The sequence below is a fragment of the Euleptes europaea genome, chromosome 14, assembly GCF_029931775.1.
Source record: "Euleptes europaea isolate rEulEur1 chromosome 14, rEulEur1.hap1, whole genome shotgun sequence".
NCBI classification, from domain to species: Eukaryota; Metazoa; Chordata; class Lepidosauria; order Squamata; family Sphaerodactylidae; genus Euleptes; species Euleptes europaea.
Window position 1 is genome coordinate 42,075,616 of NC_079325.1, and position 17,907 is coordinate 42,093,522.

At 46.0% G+C, this 17,907-nt stretch overlaps 2 protein-coding genes across 2 annotated transcripts in view; one reads left to right on the forward strand and one right to left on the reverse strand.

The window, feature by feature from the left end:
• STOM (stomatin) overlaps positions 1 to 4,672 on the forward strand; it is a 37,934-nt gene extending 33,262 nt beyond the window's left edge. The window contains exons 5-6 of the mRNA XM_056860141.1: positions 49 to 183; positions 4,478 to 4,672. Of these exons, the coding sequence (XP_056716119.1) occupies positions 49 to 183; positions 4,478 to 4,672 (330 nt within the window). The remainder of the gene's footprint in view (positions 1 to 48; positions 184 to 4,477) is intronic.
• An 11,901-nt stretch (positions 4,673 to 16,573) lies between these two features.
• GSN (gelsolin) overlaps positions 16,574 to 17,907 on the reverse strand; it is a 32,863-nt gene continuing 31,529 nt past the window's right edge. The window contains exons 16-17 of the mRNA XM_056860222.1: positions 17,216 to 17,276; positions 16,574 to 16,745 (exon numbers count right to left, since the gene is read on the reverse strand). Coding sequence (XP_056716200.1) covers positions 16,576 to 16,745; positions 17,216 to 17,276 — 231 coding nt within the window. The 3' untranslated portion in view covers positions 16,574 to 16,575. The remainder of the gene's footprint in view (positions 16,746 to 17,215; positions 17,277 to 17,907) is intronic.

The window sequence follows — 17,907 nt, forward strand, 5'->3', positions numbered from 1 at the left end:
TGTTGATGAACTACTTTTGACATGGCTAATATGTCACATTGTTAACAGACCACCCTCGACGATGCCACTGATGACTGGGGGATCAAAGTGGAGCGTGTGGAAATCAAAGATGTGAAGCTGCCCATCCAACTCCAGAGAGCGATGGCCGCTGAAGCGGAAGCGGCTCGTGAGGCGAGAGCCAAGGTAGGAGAGTTTATTTCTTTCTTTATTTAAAACGTGTATTGGCTGTCTTTCTCCCTTATGGAACTCCGGGTGGCTTACCACTTAAGCCAAACAATAACCGTGAAAAGACATTACAACCATAATTTAAATCACAATTTAAGACAGCCAAGAAATAGAAAAATGAAAATTAATCAAATGCTGTTCTGGAAAAAACCTTCTTCAGTTGCCTCCTAAAGATCCCAAGGGAGCCGGGTTTGTTTGTTTGTTTGTTTGTTTGTTACGGCCAATGGCCAGCATAAAATTACAAAACAGTACAGGTGTGTGTATATATCTATATATATGCACACACACACACTCACCGATAACTGAAGTGATAGAAAGTTGAATAAAATATCCTAACATGGACAAGTTAAAATACATTTGTCAGCATATTAAAATACAAAAGAAAAAAGAGAAAAAAATACATTATACCATGCTTCACCCCTCACTCATCATCTGGTGCATCGCAAAAAGTATAACCCTTTTTATTTTGAGCGTTCCTTTTACATCGTAAGATATAGCGGGATTTTATCCTCAAGCAAAAATTGAATGATTGAACTCTCATTGGTTATAGATTGATGTAAAAGGCCAAATTGTTGTAACCAGGGGTCGATTATAGTTCTTCTAAATTCCAGGTAAAATTCACAGTGAAATAAAATGTGTGCCAGGGATTCTTCCTCTCCCACTGTACATCAACATTTTCTCAGCTCTCTGGGTTGATTTAGAAATTACCTAAGAGAATAGCCAAGGGAAGGGCATCAAATTGTGCTCTGGAGAATGCCCATCTCAGTTGAGGTGATATAATGTTAAAGAGATATGAGGCCGTGGCTTTGCGAACCATGCTTGATTTTGTCTGTGACCAGCGAGGGAGATCATTACTAAAAGGTGTCCCCCAGAACAGGAAAGCGGGGGCCATCTTTAAAATCTTACAGCTGTTGATCCATAGTCTTTGGCTTTTGATAGTCATCCTGGTTTCTGGGTTGAGACGTGTCCCATTCAGTTTCACAGCATGGTGTTTTTACTAAAAAAAAAATCAGAATCTGATTAGATTCTGACAAAGTTTACTAATCTTTTGAAGTTTACCAAGTACAAGACCACCATAAGGAAGAATAAGATATTATTTCATACAGTAAAAAATAACAAATTGGATAAGTTTCAAAACCTAGACAAGAAGGCATTTTAATATGGCGATGACAATGTGATTGAATAAGAAGTTAAAATGTAAAGGAAAAGTTTTACAATTGTATACGTTAGGTTACATCTTGTCTTAGCTAACTAAACTGAGGCAGGCATTATTAGAGGAATCATAGATGGGATGACCCAGGAAATTCTTTCCTCAGAGTGACTAACCAACCAGAGTCCTGACTCTCATGTATGTTTGGGGTGAGACTGATGTTCAAGATCAGAGCACCTGCTTTGCATGCAGAAGGTCCCAAATTCAATCCCTGGCATTTCCAATGAACCTTGAGTGTTTCCCAGGAACTTTCTCTGCTCAGGACCCTGGAGAGCTGTTACTGGTTGTCTACTTCAACAGTATTGAGCCAGATGGATCATTGGCCTTGAATGTATGATACATCTTAATATTGTCCCTATTGGTCAGAACCCACAACTGTCCTTGGAAAGTACCTGGTCAAAGTGTATGAGATCATCTGTCCACTTAGCATTCTGAAAGATAAGTCCTTCATTACAGATGGATTGTCTTTCCAACATCCTACTGCCCTATAGGCCAACATGTACTTTCCCTGTCAGGCTCTTATAATAATTGATTATTAACACTTAGGGCCTCTCCAAAATGGCTGAGTGTTTGCCTAAGAGGATGCCGTTCTGTCTGACATACACTTTTTTGGCCCGGACGTGAAATTTCATAACACAGTGGCTTGAAATCATGGCACTGGCTGCATCAACGGCCAGGAGAGTATGGAGATGATTCTTCCGGACTACGTGACTTAAGGAGAGAAAGGGGAGCAGTTAACTTGCTCAGTGTGATACTTTTTTCTTAGAACATTGTCCAAGGTCCAGACAAATGGTTGGCTGTTTTCAATGTTCAGGATAGCTTTGTTTGTGGTGATTTCTCCACAGTAGTATGACTATAAACAACTGGAATTGAATGCTTGCTCCAGAGATCTCATTATCTTTTTATTTCCCATAAGCAATGAGTCATTGTGTTTGATTTACATACGCACATGAACTGCGTTGGCTGCCAATATCCAGGTGTTCTTCTAGTTTATATGCTTCCAAACTGTGCTCCAGGAAATTGTGAGGCTGCTTGGAAGCTTATCTGGGCTCCTCTGTGAGACAACCAAAATAATGGACATTTGCCTGACCAATAGCTTGTCTACCCTTACTGTCCTCTGCAAAGTGCAGCCACTGAAAGAAGTATAGGAGCATATTCTGGGATAGATTTTGTTCATGTGATGTGGTTGTGGGGCCTGGCCAACACTTCATGTGAACCGAGCATACATTTTAGGACACTCCCTAGAATCCTCTGCAGTGGATAGGTGAACCTGACACATATAACCGCACTGTTTTCTCTTGTACAAATTTGTTAGTTTACTGAGATCTTTCCTTCACGTTCGGGGGCTGAGTACCTCTGAATAGTGGTTGCTGCAGGAGGCAACAGGAAATGAAGCTTTTAGTCTCCATGGCCTCCTTCATAGGTAACTGGTTGACCACACAATAAACAGGATGTTGGAGTAGGTAGACCATTGATCTGATCAGTTGATCTGATCAAGAAGGGCTGCTCTTATGTTGATTGTAACCTCATTTCCTTCTAGCCTGTTTAGTTACCTCCTATTGGCTTTTCAGCTTTGTAACAGCAGTGTATAGAGCCTATAAGATCTATTTTTCAACATGCTTTTAATTTATTGGATGTTTCGTTTTTTAAATTTTTTTAACACATTTTGCAATATATTTTTGCAATAATCTAATACATTTTTTTCAGAAGCAACTTACAAACTAAGAAATGTGAGATATACATATTTAACTGCTACGTTTTGAGGTGGTCTAGTGCTATAAGGACTTCAGCATAATGGCTTAACTAAACTTTTTAATGGGTCTTCGTGGAATTAATTTTGGCCAAGTGCAAAGCAGGGTGGGCAGGAGGGAGCATGGGACCCCTGATATCTTAACTGTTTTTGATTTAGTATTTTACAAAATTGTTTTAATGTAGTCAGTAAAATCATCCTCCGTCAGTTCTTCCTCTTGTGATGCTGTTTTTCAAGACAGTTAACAGTTCTGTGTATTGCATTGCTCTCTTGCCTGGAAAAAATTTCTGGCTCAAGTTTATTTTTAGAAGATGAAGATAGCATCTATAGAGAGACAATGCCCTTTACTGTCGAAATACAGGCATGCCAGCGAGACCTTTGGTTTGTAATGCTGTCATCCGTAGCATAGTGATAGAGTGCGTGCTTTGCATGCAGAGAGTCTCTAGCGTCACTCGTTAAACATATGAGCACATGCAGTTGCCTCCTACTTGAGTTGCATCGGTCCACCTGGCTCAAAGCTGTCAGGATGTCGGGCAGAGAAAGGCCTCTTCCAACACCTACTACCTAGGGCTGCCAGGTCCCCCCTCTCCTCCAGCGGGAGGCTAATGCCCTGATATCGGGAATGTGTGTGTGCATGTGCGAGTGCGTGCGCTGACACACACACATCACTTCCGGTTTAGAACTGGAAGTGCCGCCTTGCAAGGGGCCTTATACCTTTAGTTTGAGTAGTAAAGCAGCCCTTTACCACTCAAACTAAAAGGAATAAGGTCCCTGACAAGGCGGAACTTCCGGTTCTAAGCCGGAAGTGACGCGCATGGTATGTACACGTACGTGCATGTTTGCCCACCGACCCTCAGGTGGTCGGCAGGCAGAGGGGTTAATTGCCGGGGGTTTGGCCACCACCAGCGGGCACCTAGCAACCCTACTACTACCCGAGAGCCTTTCTGGGGAGATGCCGGAGACGGAACCTAGGACAATGTGCACGCAAAGCAGGTGCTGTGATGCTGAGCCGTGGCCTCCCTCCCTGGTGCGCAAGACTGAGGCACTTTCACACATGCTGAATAATGCACTTTCAAGCCACTTCAATGCACTTCAGCAATTGTTTGCAAGTGGTTTTTGCCGTTTCACACATTAAAATCCAGCTGCAAAATGCATTGAAAGTGGCTCAAAAGTGCATTATTCAGCATGTGTGAAAGTGCCCTTCGAAGAGCTGCTGCCAGCCCGAATAGACGAGAGTGGGGTGGAAGGTGACTTCCTAGGTACTCCGATATTTATGACTGCCTTCCTTCTAGGTGATTGCTGCAGAGGGAGAAATGAATGCCTCCAGAGCCCTGAAGGAAGCCTCCATTGTGATCTCGGAGTCTCCCGCGGCCCTCCAGCTCCGCTATCTGCAGACCCTGACCACCATTGCTGCCGAGAAGAACTCCACGATCGTCTTCCCGCTGCCCATAGACATGTTGCAAGGCATCCTGGGGACAAAACACTAACAGGGAGGGAGACCAGCTTATTTCAAAGGGCAAGGCAGTGTCGGGAGAGTAGAAAAGAACGGGGGAAATGAATATTTCTGTCTAGCTTTCCACATAGATGCGTGTCCCGTGATTTGTGTCTGTTGGCGACCCGTATCCCGTTGCTGTTTATCTGAACAAATTATGCTTGGATTTTAGGCTGTCATCAGAAAACTCGAGCTTTCAATAAGTCTGTTGTTGTTTTTACATAAGAGTTTTAGGATCACCTGCACTTGACAGTTGGAGGATGCCACAGCGTCTCCTTGAAGCAGGCAGATGACTTTAAAAATATACATAACATTTTTCTCCTGGGAAGCAGCTTCTCAGTGGTGAATCAGAAGTGGAACTTTCCACCTGTTGCCTTGCTACAGCAAGTAGAGAAAGGAATGAACACACAGTAGTTATGGGAACAATATGCTTGTAGCTACGATGTTCGGTCATTCTTGAGTGTGTTTTGTTTTGTGCGCAGACTAAGAAAAAATGCCTTCTATAACCACCTGAAAATGCCTCTGGATATCTTTTTATTTGTACGTTTTTTAATAAAACAAATGTGTGCTTTTTAAAAATGATAAATAAAATCCTCTTATTTTTAGATGGCTATCCATTGAATTTTTTGATATATATAAAAAGCATGAGTAACCGACATTCCAGATTGGAACCCTAGCTGGTGCCTTTCATTCTTGACTCTATTTTGTTTGTTTCTCATTGTGCTCTGATTGTTAGCAAGCGGAACTAGATCTTTGTGAACATTAGCGTTAACTGTGGCCATTTATGCATGGCTGTTTCCACGTGGTCCCCCCGCCAACTACTTTGGGGCTTTGCCTTGATTATGCATGTGTTTTCTGACCGCCTGGCTCTCTCCGCGCGTTTCCCTGCATTTTGCCCGGGTTTTCTGGATGCTGGCTAAACACGAATCCAGAAAAAGTGGGGGAAACATGTGGAAACATGAGGGGAAAAGCCAGGAAACCCCTGATGCTTGGGAAATGCATGCATAATCAAGGCAAAGCCCCAAAGTAGTTAGCGGGGTTACCACAAGGAAACAGCGATGCATAAATGGCCTGTTTTGTAGTGGCTGAAAATCAGGGTTCATGCTTGGCCACATATATCTGTATATTTGTCTAAAAATTTCATAATCTTTGCATCCAGTGTGAATCATGATGCTGCTGTATAGTGGAAGTTTGCCTTACTCCCAGACATTTCAGAGAGAGAATTGTTGGAATTGGCGGACCGTGCTTTCAAAGCAAGGCACTTGGCCTTGCTCAGTGGCCTTTGAGTGTTACAAACATTCAGACGAGGATTGCTGCCTTCTTTCCCCCCTGTCTTTCAGAAGCTGTTCAGATAGGATCTCTTCAGGTGAAGCTGTCCCTAGTGTGTGAAGCAGGGACGCAACATTTCACCGGAGGACTTCCTGTCAATTCTGTAGTTAGGCAGAGTAGGAAAACCAAATGGCAATTCCAATTCAGGCTTGTTTCCAAACTGCTGTTGTTACTATTCACCGTCCAGGTGCTGCGTCCCCTGCAGATGGTTACCCCTGGATCCTCTCTTATATTGAGGGGCTGGTTTCGCACAGTTTATTTTCAGCAGACCAAAGGTTACAGGGCGAAAGGTCTTTTGCACTTTGGTGCCCTTGCAATGCTGTGCCCATGCCAGCCAGAGCGGAACAAGGAACCGCAATTTGTCCATCAGCAAACTTTGCGTTCCTCTTGGAAACCACTGTATGTATGCATGCTGCCTCGCACCGGTTGGGGTTGCATGCAAATTGCCACCCTGTGAGGTTGTTTTCACACATTAATATTGGGAAACCCTGCAAATATAATGCCTATCCTCCCTAGAGCATAGGATCTTTCTTAAATGCCCCTTTCTGATTTCCCGTCACTTAGTGTGAATGGTGTTCGTCCCATAGCAAGGCAAAGAAATCGGCCACAGCAACAGGAAGCGTGCTCCGTGGTGGCTGTTTCCAAGACGACATATTTCTCTTCTAGCAACCTTAACCAGGTCATTGCTGATTAGGAAGGAAGAGTTCCCTACACTCTCACGCAAGAGTACAGAGCTAGACAAACCTCAGAGCTTTCATTAAAGGCCTGCCCACCAGAAGTGCTTTCAATGTTGTATGTGGAAATGCCAGCAGAAGGGGAAATGGAAAAACTGTGTAAATGAAGTGTGACCATGTATCCTTCAAAGGTGTCTTTGTTCACATGATTATGCCTGTAATAAATAAAGGTTGTGTCTTTCTCCTAATGAGTTCTTGCTTTTGAGATTTGTAAAGCTTAAGTCAGGGGAAGAGAGGGCCCATGCTTGGCATGCCAAAGAAATTTCCATTTCTAGCATTTCCCACTGTAAAAAATTCAAGTCACAGATCATCTGCTGGAGACTTCAGCTGCTTCCATGTGGAAGTTTTGCTCTGGTTTGGCATTCTCATTGGGGTGAGGTTGGGTTTTTGGGGAGGGAGCAGCCACATAATGGCATCCCCTTGTCCATTTTGGGGGGTTTCTCCCCTACTTTGACAAACCCGTTAGCTGCAACAGAAAGGGGATAGAAACATTTTTTAATGAAAGTTAGGAATTCAGAGGAGCCAGTAGAGTAGGTTGTTAAAACTTTAATGCAGGGAGTGGGGAACCTTTTTTCCGCCAAGGGCCATTTGGATATTCATAACATCATTTGCGGGCCATACAAAATTATCAACTTAAAAATTAGCTGACCAAGCCCCAAGCAGGCAGCTGCCCCAGATGACACCCCCCCGTTGCGGGCAAGCAGGCCGGCATCCAACCATTGGCCCACTCGCCCACCTGGTGGCACAAGATGGTCTGTTGCACCAGCCAGGCGTAGCCATCCAGCTACACACTGGAGTTGCTCCTGCTCTGCATGGTCGGGGCCGGATTCTACAGCTGGTTCCTGCTACCTCCGCCTGCAGGGATGAAATGAGGACACACTGGCTAAGAACTCCCCCCGCCCCACGCATTCTGGCCCTTCCCCCTTTAACCCCTCCATTGTCGCCATTTCTACCCCCAGCCCTCTTGTACAGAGGGAATACGTTTCTCCATGGCCCAGGTGGGAAAGGGTTAACACAGTTTCTTGGGTGGTCCTAGCAGCTCCATAGCTAACGACTCTTCTGCAAGGGGGGAAAAGTTTCTTTTTCTCAGCAAAACAAACTCACATCTGTCTTGAGTAGAGGCTATTCCTGTCCGCGGGAGGGGGCGGATCACCAGACTTAGATCCTTCTGAGCTAGAGATCTGCCAGACCAAATGATTACATGCCTTAAACGGCCCCCGGGCCTGACGTTCCCCACCCCTGCTTTAATGTATTGTATCAACCACTCATTTCCCCAAAAGTCCTGTGGGCAGGAAATGATATCTGGCGGGGGGAGGGATTGAGGCGAACAAAGAATGGAGAAAACGGCCATATGAACATTTCGTTGCTGCTACAAGTGCCTCTGCATGCACAGCGGCAACAAGGGTTACACACAGAATCCTCTCTGGGTGGAAGGAACCCTGGAAAGCAGATGGCAGAGAAAGTACTGAGCTATCTGGACCAGTGGTCTGTCTGGGTATGTGGCAGCTTCGTACTTGACAGGTATTGACTTATATACTCCATGCCAATTTGTACCCTTGGTAAAATATGCAAACTTGCTGCACTTGTATGCCTTTGCATAATTTTGGTTCCCTTCCAATTTTTAATGAGCTTTATTTTCAGCATGGACTTGAGCTGGCAAAGAAGGGGTGCGTAATGTATGTGGATAAATAGATGTTGGGATACCAGCAAGAGGATTTCAGGTTTAAGAAGCCTAGCGTTAGCGTGCTGGATTAATAGTGGGGAGACCCAGGTTCAAATATCCGCTCCAGTCATAAAGCTCACCAGGTGACCTTAGCCCAGTTGTACAGTCTCAGCCTAATCTGCCTTGCGCTGTGAGAATAAAATGTGAGAGGAGAGAACCCTATACCCATTCTGAAGTGTGAGATAAATTTTTATAGATAAACACGTCTTCATTGTCAAGTTCCGATCACTGCAAGAGCTCCTCTCCTTTTAAAGAATGTTGCAGGGTGGGACTGGCCAGTGTCCTGTTTCTTGGAGGTAGAGAACATACGCTTTAGCATCCAGCTGCTTGAGACACTGGTATTTTTTATATTATACGTGGCATTTGTGTTACCTGACTGCAGAAGCAGAGCAAAAGCAACTGATTCACTGAAGATGCTCATCTGGATTTCTTCACCAAATAATAACCTGGGAGGGGGTTTTGCATACTTCTGGGCATAGAGCAGGGGGTCACTGGGGGAAAGGGGAGAGGTAGTTGTGAATTTCCTGTGTTGTGCAATGGGCTGGCCTAGATGACCCTTGAGGCCCCTTCTGGCTCTATATTTCTCTGATTGGATATGCCCCTGACTCCAATGGGCACTCCCAAATAGCATGCAGTTGCTCTGGCATAGTTTGTTAGTCGCAGTTGCCACCTTTGTGTTTCCAGCAGGGTTGCTGTGCCTTGGTCCGTCTTGATGTGTTTCTCACACATGGAATCTTCAGATGAGACTACACCTCAATATTCTTATTACTACTAAGGACATTGATAATAGGCAATCAGCCATTGTTGAATATACCTACTACAACTGTGGACATTGAATATAGGCAACCAGCCATCATTGGATACTCTGTTTATATAAGGTTTCTGTATGTGTTAGAGTGTTAAGTTTCATTTGCATAGCACATATAGGATTCACGGGAGTGTTTAGGTTTCACTATTTTTGATTGTTAATAAATGCTGTATTAAAATATGATCAGCCAGTCTATGTGAGTTCAGTACTGACCGTTTTGGACATAGATAGGTATTTCTTTCTTTTCATTGTGCCTTGAGCAACGGCATGGTCGTTAGAAACTCGGCCAGCAAGCGTTCCCCTCTGCATTGCTGCTTTTCCCGTAGATGGTGAGGGAGAGGACAGAGGGTGAAAATCCATTTATATTTATGCCAGGCTATAAAGCAGGCTTCCCAATGGGTGCGCTCGGTTCTTTCTTCTGAGCAGCACAGGAAGAATGCTGACTTTCCTGGAAGTATCCGACTTTACAAGCTACAATCTTCATTATGAACGGTGACTGGTTTTGAATGCTTGGCTTTTGTTGAGGAGCTTAGTTTGACTCCCCTGTTTGTGGTGGAGCGCAAGGGCTCTTGAGCCAAGTGGGGAAAGAATCTCAGGGCAGCTGGGAAGTGGGAAACTGTCCAGAGAAGCTGCTGCTAGTCACATAGCCTGCAGGCCTGGTGCCAATCCTGATCTCCCCCCACCACCAGTCTATAAATGATTCTGCTTGTTCCCTCTCCACTGTTGGCTGACTGCCTTTTCCGCTCAGCCAAGAGGTTTGTGCTTTTAACAGATTTGTGGCACATACAGACTCTGCCAAGAGCCAAACTAAATGTGATGGCATTCTTGTGTCTTTTACAGGGGGGGGGATGCCATTTTTTCAAGTGGTTTAAAAATAGGGTTGCCAGGTCCCTCTTTGGGGCGGCGCCTGAGGAGGACGGGGTTTGGAGAGGGGAGGGACTTTAATGCCATAGAATCCAATTGCCAAAGCGGCCAGTTTCTCCAGGTGGACTTGTCTCTATTGGCTGGCGATCAGCTGTAATAGCAGGAGGTCTCCAGCTAGCACCTGGAGGTTGGCAACCCAAATTAAAAATGCCGCAAAGATTGATCTTGATCAGGCTCACAGTGCAACTAGCTGATGCGCTCTTCCTCCGCCATACTTTATCCAGTACTGAAACGGCTGCCCACACCCATGGCTGTTTCAGCATTTGAAAAGGCATGGGAGAAGGGGGTCAAGATCGCCTGGTTTTGCTGCAATGTGGGCCCGATTGGGCCTTCACAGCATTTGTAAATGGCCACATTCTTCTCTAAAATGGTGTCGGTGGCCATTAGGGTTGCCAACCTCCAGGTAGTTTTGGAATATATCCCTTAATAAACATGAAAGGTGCTGGAATAGATATTCAATACATGTAACAGCACACCTGCTCTATTTTCAATAAACTATTAAAGAATTCAAAAGAGACCCGATAGTCTGTGTATGATTATATTATTCATACACTAATTCCAACCAAATAAAAAGGCTAAGACACTAGACTAAATAGTGACTTGATGGTTGGAATTTTTTGGGTTGGAATTAGTGTATGAATAATATTATTATACACAGACTATCAGGTCTCTTTTGAATTATTTAATAATTTATTGAAAATAGAGCAGGTGTGCTGTTACATGTATTGAACCTCCAGGTAGTAGCTGGAGATCTCCTGCTATTACAACTGATCTCCAGCCGACAGAGATCAGTTCACCTGGAGAAAATAGCCGCTTTGGCAATTGGACTCTATGGCATTGAAGTCCTTCCCCAAACCCCGCCCTACTCAGGCTCTGCCCAAAAAACCTCCCGCCGGTTGTGAAGAGGGACCTGGCAACCCTAGTGGCCAGTGTAATGCCTAGTTTGGCTCCGTGATTCAAGAAGTCCCCCAATATCAACTTGCTATATAACTTTGGACGCCACTCTTTTAATCTCAGCCCCCTCCAACCCCTCATCGGTGCCAGGGGGGTAGTTCTACCAGCTTACCTTACACAGTGGTTGTGCAGACTGAGAATCTCCCTGAAACCCATCCCTAATATTTATATAGCAGTTTCCCCTAAATAATTGCAATTGTGTGGCTTGTTGAAGTCACAGGGCCAGGGGTGCCCAAAGCCATTCGGCGTTTATGCTGGAAAAGGCAAATAGGGCTGGCTTTACACAAATATAGTCCCTTGCACAATCCTAAGTGAGCTGAAGAACCAGAAACTGTACACTGAGGCAGAACCCCCAGAAGTATGGTAAGTTTTAAGGGGAGGTGGGATCAAAGTGAATGTAATGATGATGGCTAATTTTTGGTGCATTTTTCCATTTGCTTACTTAGTGGGCAAATGAATTAAAGTGCTTCATAATCCATTTTCATTCAATATTGTTGAAATGAGTTTATCACAGTTGTGCAGATAAAACGTTTTTTAAAAAAATTCCAAGAAATAGTTTGTCTAAAACGGATTGAATGTTCATGGAATTATGGTGCTGCACTATGGAATCACAGAATCATAGAGTTGGAAGGGACCACCAGGGTCATCTAGTCCAACCCCCTGCACAATGCTGGAAAGTCACACCTACCTCCCCCCACACCCCCAGTGACCCGTGCTCCATGCCCAGAAGATGCCCTCCCTTTCATGGTCTGCCTAAGGTCATAGAATCAGCATTGCTGAATTCTCTTTGTAGGATAAACTTCACCCGTATTGTCGAAGGCTTTCACGGTCAGAGTTCATTGGTTCTTGTAGGTTCTTGTAGCAATGGAGAGACACTGTCCTTCAGTGCTACTACTCTGAAGATGCCTGCCACAGTTGCTGGCGAAATGTCAGGAAAGAAAATTCCAAGACCCGGTTACACAGCCCGGATAACCTACAAGAACCAATTCACCCGTATTATTTGCTTCAGCCAAGGACATGAATGAAACAACACAGGAAGGTCCTCTATAGAAAGCTGGAACCTTTGTTCAGGTATTACTAGAACACCAGATACAACCAGTTTCTCTCCCTCCAGTTTCTGTGTGTTTTGGGGGCCTCTCTTGCCTTTCTCCGATCTGCAGGCAGCAACACACTGGCCTAAGTCCAGCACACTAATTTCAGGAACGTGGTGATAGTTTATGTTTCCCCGGCCAGGCAGAAACTTAGCGGGACTTAAATCTTACTAAAAGGCGCAGAAGATTGGGCACTTCAAACCCGTTCCAGTTCGAAAAGGGCAGGCAGGCTGCACGAATCCAACAAAACCCAACATTGGAGAGAACAGTCAGTTCATAAGTGGCATAGATTGCTCAGGGCTTGCCCTCTCCTTGTTCACCATCGACTCAGTCTCTGTCTCTCTCTGTGCAGCTCACTCTCTGCTTTGGCCCCAGCTCTGCTCTGCTCCCAAGGCAAACAGGGCTCCGTCGATTGAACCCAGAGAATGAGCGACACCCCCTCCCCTTTCCCTTTAGCCAGCAGCCTTGACTACAACAACCACCTTCTGGCCTGATCCTGGGGGGTTGGGGGTTGGAGATAGGGTTGGCAACCTCCAGGGAGTAGCTGGAGATCTCCTGCTATTACAACTGAGCTCCGGCAGACCGAGATCAGTGCCCCTGGAGAAAATGGCCGCTTTGGCCATTGGACTCTATGGCATCGAAGTCCCTCCCCTCTCCAAACCCCGCCCTCCACAGGCTCTGCCCCCAAAACTTCCCGCCGGTGACAAAGAGGGACCAGTTAACAGTTGAAGAGGCTCATCCCTCCCTGGCCAGTCGTAGAGCTGGTTTTGTTTCCCTGCACTGCGCAGTGGAGTTTAGGGAGAAAACTTAGATGACTGCATCATGCTCACACAGCGTAAGTCTCCCACTGAGCGTCCCCCACCACAGCTCCCCAAAGCCAATCGACCTCGCCTCACCGCAGGGCTGCCTCTGCCCAAAAGAGAAGCAGCACCTTTTGCACCCGCTGCCTGCAGTGCCACGATCAGAAAGGACCTGTAGGCAGACCTGCATGTCGAACATGCGGGGGCTGCCCTAGTACGTCAGCCCGTTGATCTCTCAAGGTCCATGTTGCCCACTTTGACCGGGGAGGGGGGAGTCTTTTACATCACCTACAGCCTGGTCCTTTCGATGGAGAAGCCAGGGATTGAACCTGGGACCTTTGGCATACAAAGCAGATTCTCTACCACTGAGTCACAACTCCTCCCCATCCTTTTAAACACCAGCTGTTGCAGGAACCCGTGGCGAGGCCCCGGTTTTCTACTGTAAACGGAAGGGAGGGTGAAACCTGGCTTCTCCCTCCCACACCATGGCACTTAGTGGCTTTGTGTTTTGCTCCATGCTTGCCCGATGCAGGAAGTAGACCAAGCTGGGGAAGGGGGGCTTAAAGCAACGGTAGGGTTGCCAACCTGCAGGTGGTGGCTGGAGACCTCCCGCTATTACAACTGATCTCCAGGCGACAGAGATCAGTTCCCCCTGGAGAAAATGGAAGGTGGACTGGATGGCATTATACCCCACTGACGTCCCTCCTCTCCTCAAACCCTACCCTACTCAAGCTCCACCCCCAAAATCTCCAGGTATTTCCCACCCCGGAGCTGGCAACCCTAGGCAAGGGAGGGGCTGGGTATAGAGCCTCCCTCGCATGCTTCACTTTCAGTTAAAAATAGACTGCAGCTTCTGTTTTAGGCAGCCTTTTGTCCCATTTTCATCCTGATCTGAAGAGCGAAGCACAGCACACGTGGCACTCCCCCCACCCTCCACTTTTACTTTCACAACAACTTTGTGAAGTTGGTTAGGCTGACAGAGAGAATACATAAGGACCAGGGGAGGGGCTGTGGCTCAATGGCAGAGCATCTGCTTGGCATGCAGAAGGTCCCAGGCTCAATCCCCGGCATCTCCAGTTAAAGGGACTAGGCAAGTAGGTGATGTGAAAGACCTCCGAGGCCTGAGACCCTGGAGAGCCGCTGCCGGTCTGAGTAGACAACACTGACTTCGATGGACCAGGGATCTAATTCAGTATAAGGCAGCTTCATGTATTCAAGGATTCTAACTCAGGACCCACAAAGCCTAGTCCAGTAATTTCGCTGGACTCATCCTAGTGGATCCTCCTGTCAATCATGCCTGTCTGTTTTGGTCCTGGCAAACCTGATCTTTTTAACCTTCTGCTTTGCATGTTGACTGCAGAAAACATCAGTACAATATGAGCAGTTCTCTCAATGCATTTAACATGTAGCATTGCTGTCATTTCAGGATGTTTGGGGCACATGAGAAAAAAGCTTTCGCCAGTCAGCGAAGGAGCTGTTCGCCTATCTTCACTTTAGATCTCTTCTTTTAAGTGATTTTCTTGTTTTCAGTCCAGCTGGAGGGGGGGGGACACTCTGATTAGTAAACTTTTTGTTTATCCCACTAATGAGGCAGGGGTGGAGATTCTTTCCCATTTGTAAGAATGTGTATTCCCTAGACAAGACTGTACCATGACTTCTTATTTGTTTTGGGATCTCACCAAACCTGGACATTTTTTCCCATTTTTCTTCTCTCTCTAAAAAAGAAAATCAGTAGTATTTTTGGACTGGGTACAGTTGTGATAAGGGTATGGGGGGGAAATCAGAGCCAGCATGTTGTAGTGGTTAAGAGCAGAGGACTCTAATCTGGAGAACCTGTTTGATTCCCCACTCCTACACATGAAGCCTACTGGTTGACCTTGGGCTAGTCACAGTTCTCTCTGAACTCTCTCAGCCCTACCTACCTCACAGGGTGTCCGTTGTGGGGAGAGGAAGGGAAGGTGATTGTAAGCCAGTTTGAGACTCCGTTTGGTAGAGAAAATCGGGGTATAAAAACCAACTCTTCTTCTCAAAGATTGCAAAGTTTCCCAAACAGATGTTCTTGATGCTCTCTCTCCCCTCCTCAGTGTTTATGTTGGGTGGCTGGAGGAAAGAGAAATCGCTATGGTGTTGGCCCAGAGCCCTCTCTTCACATTCATGAAGACTTTGCCTCAATCCCTGGCACTTCGTCTTAAAGGACAGGAGGCCTTGGGAAAGACCGGAAGGGCTGCAGCCAGTCAGAGCAAACCCTACTCAGCTAGATGGACCAATGGACTGAATCAATGTAAAGCAGTTTCATTCATTCTACAACACCTGAAACGTAGGCGGAAGCAAATGAATGGGGCAATCCCAGCCAACAGGAAACTGCAAAGTTCTATAGGCTCAGCAGATTGCAAAGTTACATCACATACAAACCATGCCCTGTTCTCTCGCTGAAGATCACGCCCAGAGCCTCGTCTCCATTACAAACTCTTAGAGGCACTTTTTAAGCTTCTTCCACAATTGCTTGTGGCTTCTGAAGCAAGGGAGGGGTAGGAAACAGCTACGTTGACTATTCAATCTTATGAGGGATCTGGCTGCACCTAATTTTCAGCACCATGACTCAGCTCTGCAATTTGTGAAGCGTTAATAAATCGTGGCGTGCCTTTGCGTACGTGCGGAGTGTGTTCCCTTCTCTGCCGAGTAACCACACCTGGTCTGCACCAATTGGGGACTGTGGGATGGAAGGAGGACTCCCAGGGTTGGCAGGGTAACTTTGGGGAGGCTCCAGGCCCCGAACCTCTCATTGGAGCCAGTGCAGTCTAGAACCTTTTATGCAGGGCCGTTTCCCCAAGGTCACCCCCGCCGATTGCTTTGGGGCTTCCTTTTGATTATGCATGCCTTTCCCGTCTGTCAGAGGTCGCCTCATGCTCCCTGCATGTTTCTGCGTGTTTTGCCTGCGTTTTCTGGATTCTGGCTAAAACGGCATCTGGAAAACGCACGGGGAGAGCAAGGCGACCTCTGACGGTTGGAAAAGGCAAGCATAAGCAAAAGGAAGCCCCAAAGCAGTCGGCGGGGGTGACCGCGGGGAAACGGCCCTGCATAAAATGCCCGAGAGTTCGTCTGACCAGGACAGGATTGACCTCAACTTCACATTCAGCCATGAAATTCAATGGGTAATCTTGAACCTGTCACCCTCTCTCATGCTAGCCTACCTCACAGGCTTGTAGCAAGGGTAAAATGGAGCAGGACTGTGCATGCTGCCCTGACCCCCTTCAAGAAAAGGGACCCAGAGCGAGGGAATTACAGGATTAAAAATTATCGGAACCCAACAAAAGAGGTTGTTCTTTGCAAGTTCCATGTAAGCTTTATTAAAGGTCGTTCTTCAAAGCAGCAAAGTAACGATACAGTTCGTGGGCAGTTCTCAGCTATGGCACAACTATTTGGCTATTTTTTTAAAAAAAAAACACACCCTAAAATCACAAAGGACACATCTCTGTGGCTTGTGGAAGAGGAGGGCTGTTGTTCTTTGCAGATCGTGAAGGCACCGTTTTTGTGTTTATCCATCTAGCTCTGCCAGAGCCCTCTCCAAAGGATCCGTGCTCCAGTAATCATCTTCCCAGCCCAGGAACCAGCCGGTGAAGGTGGGTGGCTCGTGACTTTGCCGGATGATGGTGATGGGGGTTCTTCTGTCGCGGTTGGCAGGATCGGTCTCGACGTATCGTGTTGCTGAAAGGTTTAAAAAAAAGTGTACTGCTCTGATCCTAAGGCCCAGCTGCACCCTACGTAGGAGAACTGTGACCGTCTGCCCATAATCCCATTTTTACTAATGCAGCCTCTGAAGAGAGAGTCCGAATGTGATTGGAGCAGCATTGCCAAGGGGCCAGAGTATTTAACCACGCCAGTTTCCAAATCTACATTTTCTCCCCACTTGGAAGATGCTGTTAGGGGGAAATGTAAGCACTTTCCCGCTGCAGTTGCATTGAAGAATGGGTGAAAATGTCCGGACCTTCGGTGGTATGCAGTTTGGACATTCCACTCTTAAGGGAATACGGGATATTTAGAAAGCGGAAAGCGAAACCCTTTTGTCCCTTATAGTGGAACTCAGGGGCATTCAATGTTTGTGGGCAGTAGATTCAGGACAATCCCAAAGCAAGTCCTTCTTTTACACAATGAGAAATGCAGGCAGGCCAACTTACCCGATGCCTGAGCCTCTGTCTTTTCCTCTTCTTGGGCATCTTTTCCTATCCACACAAAGACCTTTAAAAATAAAAAGGGGATAATGCAATAAGAAAGGCAGATCCCCAAAATATACAAGCAGCTGCAACAAGAAAATTTGGGATAGTGGCTTTAAGAAACATGAACAGCTTAGGAACAACTTCTACAACCAGCAGAATCAAGCAGTAGTTTTTCTTGGATTGAACTATTTCAGGCAGCAGGTAAGGGGTTGGAGTATATAAATGTGTGCTCATAATTAAAAAAGAAAAAAACAATCCTGCACACCGAAAAACAGCATGCTGGGGGTGAAGCGTGGGTCAAATGCTTCTTCCTGATATGCTAGTTTTCTTCGAACAAGGAACTATTCTCAGGAAGGAGCATCCAACCATGTTCAAATGTTCAATTTCAAGCATCAGGAAGGAGAATTCAAACATGTTGAAATGTTAAGTTTATCACTTGATTCAGGTGACTCTACACACTGGCCCTCAGCCTGATAAAACTCATCCTGCTGACCACAGAAGCTCTTGCAGTTCACCTATTTTGGATGAACTGCTAAGGGTAGAATTAGATGTTACAGGAGTTGTTGGGGTTCTGCAAAGAGCTGCAGCCTCGTGTCTCTCTCCTCCTTTGTCAACACACATCCCAATAAAATGACAAAGTTTTCTTCATTGTA